Source organism: Berghia stephanieae, chromosome 14 (genome assembly GCF_034508935.2).
Source record: "Berghia stephanieae isolate SIO BIC M18660-M18661 chromosome 14, UCSD_Bste_1.3, whole genome shotgun sequence".
In the NCBI taxonomy this organism is placed as follows: Eukaryota; Metazoa; Mollusca; class Gastropoda; order Nudibranchia; family Aeolidiidae; genus Berghia; species Berghia stephanieae.
Genome location: NC_088373.1, coordinates 30123473 through 30125972, shown reverse-complemented (window position 1 = coordinate 30125972; position 2500 = coordinate 30123473). Strand labels below are relative to the sequence as shown.

Below are 2500 nucleotides of genomic sequence, written 5' to 3'. Positions count from 1 at the left end.
GGAGTTCATAACATTGCCATCCGGAAGTATAACGGACCAACACCCAAACTCTGTGTTACCATGAACTTTTATAGTCTGGTTAATACAGTTTAGTGAGAACAACTCACAAACGCGGATGGCAAAAACAATAACAAAGGCCTGAGTGACGTCATCTGCATACTATCTATAGGGGATAAGTGGTTTAGTCGTATGGCACTCGCTTTCGGATCGGAAGGTCCTGGGTTCGAGCCTCGCGCTCGGCACATAATTTAGTCCTTGGAAAAGGCTCTTTATTCACATTATCTCACCGTACTCAGGTGTAAAATGATTACCTGGCCGTTAACAGCGTTGTTTTTGTCCGAAAAATTGTAATATCGCCTTACAGGCGTCATTGTCCCGTCCTACATGTTAAATGTTACTGTTAAGCAAGGAACCCTTGTAAAGCGCTTTGAGCACATTAAGTGGACATTGCGCTATATAAAGTTCTATTTTTTGATTTTTTAAAAAGTGGACACAGAGGGATCAGAAGAAAAAAATCTCGACAGCACCCGGGATCGATCTCTGTCTCTTTTCGTACTCAGGTGTAACATGAGTACCTGGCAGTCAACAACGTTGTCTCTGTCGAACAAATTGTAATATCGCCCAACAGACGTCATGTCTCGTTCAACATCTTGCGTGTTGCTTTTGGCCAGGGACCCTTTTAAAAGCGCTTTGAGCACGTTTTGTGAATATTGCTCTACACAAATGCTCAAGTATTTTTTCTCTTTATTTTTTCTCTCTCTATTATAACTATTTTTTTTCTAATTGGAAAGAAGAAAAATAAAGCCATTATTAAACACAATATAATAATTCAGTCCCGTACAAGTATGCAAGCTATTTGACATTTTCATTGCTCCAATGATAAAAGCCAATTATATTTTTCTAGCGGACCATTAACATTTGATAGTATCTTTATTGCAATTTTGTTCGTTTCTGTTATAATGTAAATGGGCTTTTTTTGCTTGTCAAAATGATCTGAAAGGGGGTTCCTGTGTTGTAAGACCACAACTCGAACAAACCGACTAACAATCTTTAATAAAGTAGGATTTGTTAATATTATTCCTATGAAAGAATTGGGTCTGTATAATGATGATGCAATGAACCGAGATGTATGGGCAATGTGGCATTCTTTATGGCAACCATGCAGAATGTGGGATAAGAGATAGAAGAAAGAAGAAGAAAGAAGAAGAAGAAGAAGAAGAAGAAGAAGAAGAAGAAGAAGAAGAAGAAGAAGAAGAAGAAGAAGAAGAAGAAGAAGAAGAAGAAGAAGAAGAAGAAGAAGAAGAAGAAGAAGAAGAAGAAGAAGAAGAAGAAGAAGAAGAAGAAGAAGAAGAAGAAATAGGATGATGAGGGGGGTGTTGCTGTTGTTTTGTTTCATTTTGTTCTTTATTTCATGTTTGTTTCTCTCAATATGTTAATTTATCCGACTGCCTATTTCTAAAATCTACCATCCCAGGTACATTGTTCCTCTGGCTGTACTGGCCGTCCTTCAACGGAGGTTTTGCCGGAAACCAGTCTGAGATTGCAGTGGTCAACACATTCCTGTCCCTGGCTGCCTGCTCCGTTATGGCCTTTGTGACGTCCTCATTCCTCAATGAGAAAGGCCGATTCGATATGGTCAGTTTTAATCAATGATAAACAAACAATGAATAGAACACTTTTAAAAGAAGACAAACAAAATACCAAATACTGAACGTTTCAGGTTGAAAACCCTTCCTAAGCCAACAACAAAAAATAAATAAAATATAGCACATATTTTCTGTAATAAGATCATGGAATGATTCAAAAATTGCATCACTATGTTTGCCCGAGCAAGTCTGAAGGCATGTCACAAATTCCATGCTTTGATTGGTCAAAAATACACTGATTAAAAGTCTGTATTAATACTATAACAAAGAGCTAATGTTGACTAACGCTAACTTTGTTCCTTTTATTCCTCTAAGGTTCACATCCAAAACTCGACACTGGCTGGTGGAGTTGCAGTTGGCGCATGCGCGAATATGCCCATGGATCCATACGTTGCTATGATTATTGGATCTGTCGCTGGAACGTGCAGTGTCCTCGGATACAAGTACATCACGGTATGTTCGATGTCTTCATTTAGTAAATTTAGAATTTATATAGGGCAATATCCACTAAACGTGCTCAATGCGCTTTACAAGAAGTCCCTTAGGTAATAGCAACAGTGCATGTGAGACGAGACATGATGACTGTAAGGCGGCAATACATTATTATTTTTTGTCGACAGACAAAGACGGCCAGGTACTCATTGTACACTTGAGTCGGATCAGTTTGTCTAAATATTGTGAGAAATACTCACTAATTGGGCCTGACCTATTTGTGTGTTTGACAATTTGTATTTCCTTCTCAACATGATTTATTGAGTTAATGAATGAGGCCAATGCAGTTCTGTAGCTGGAGCCAAAAAAATCCTGTTTCTCGCTCGACGCAAAATTTGAGTCCCTGGAAAAGACTCTTTACT

General features: G+C 38.4%; 1 protein-coding gene across 1 annotated transcript in view; it reads left to right on the top strand.

Moving 5' to 3' along the window:
• LOC144960091 (ammonium transporter Rh type B-B-like) overlaps positions 1-2500 on the top strand; it is a 37967-nt gene that overhangs the window by 2617 nt on the left and 32850 nt on the right. The window contains exons 4-5 of the mRNA XM_078893041.1: positions 1475-1635; positions 1962-2099. Coding sequence (XP_078749167.1) covers positions 1475-1635; positions 1962-2099 — 299 coding nt within the window. The remainder of the gene's footprint in view (positions 1-1474; positions 1636-1961; positions 2100-2500) is intronic.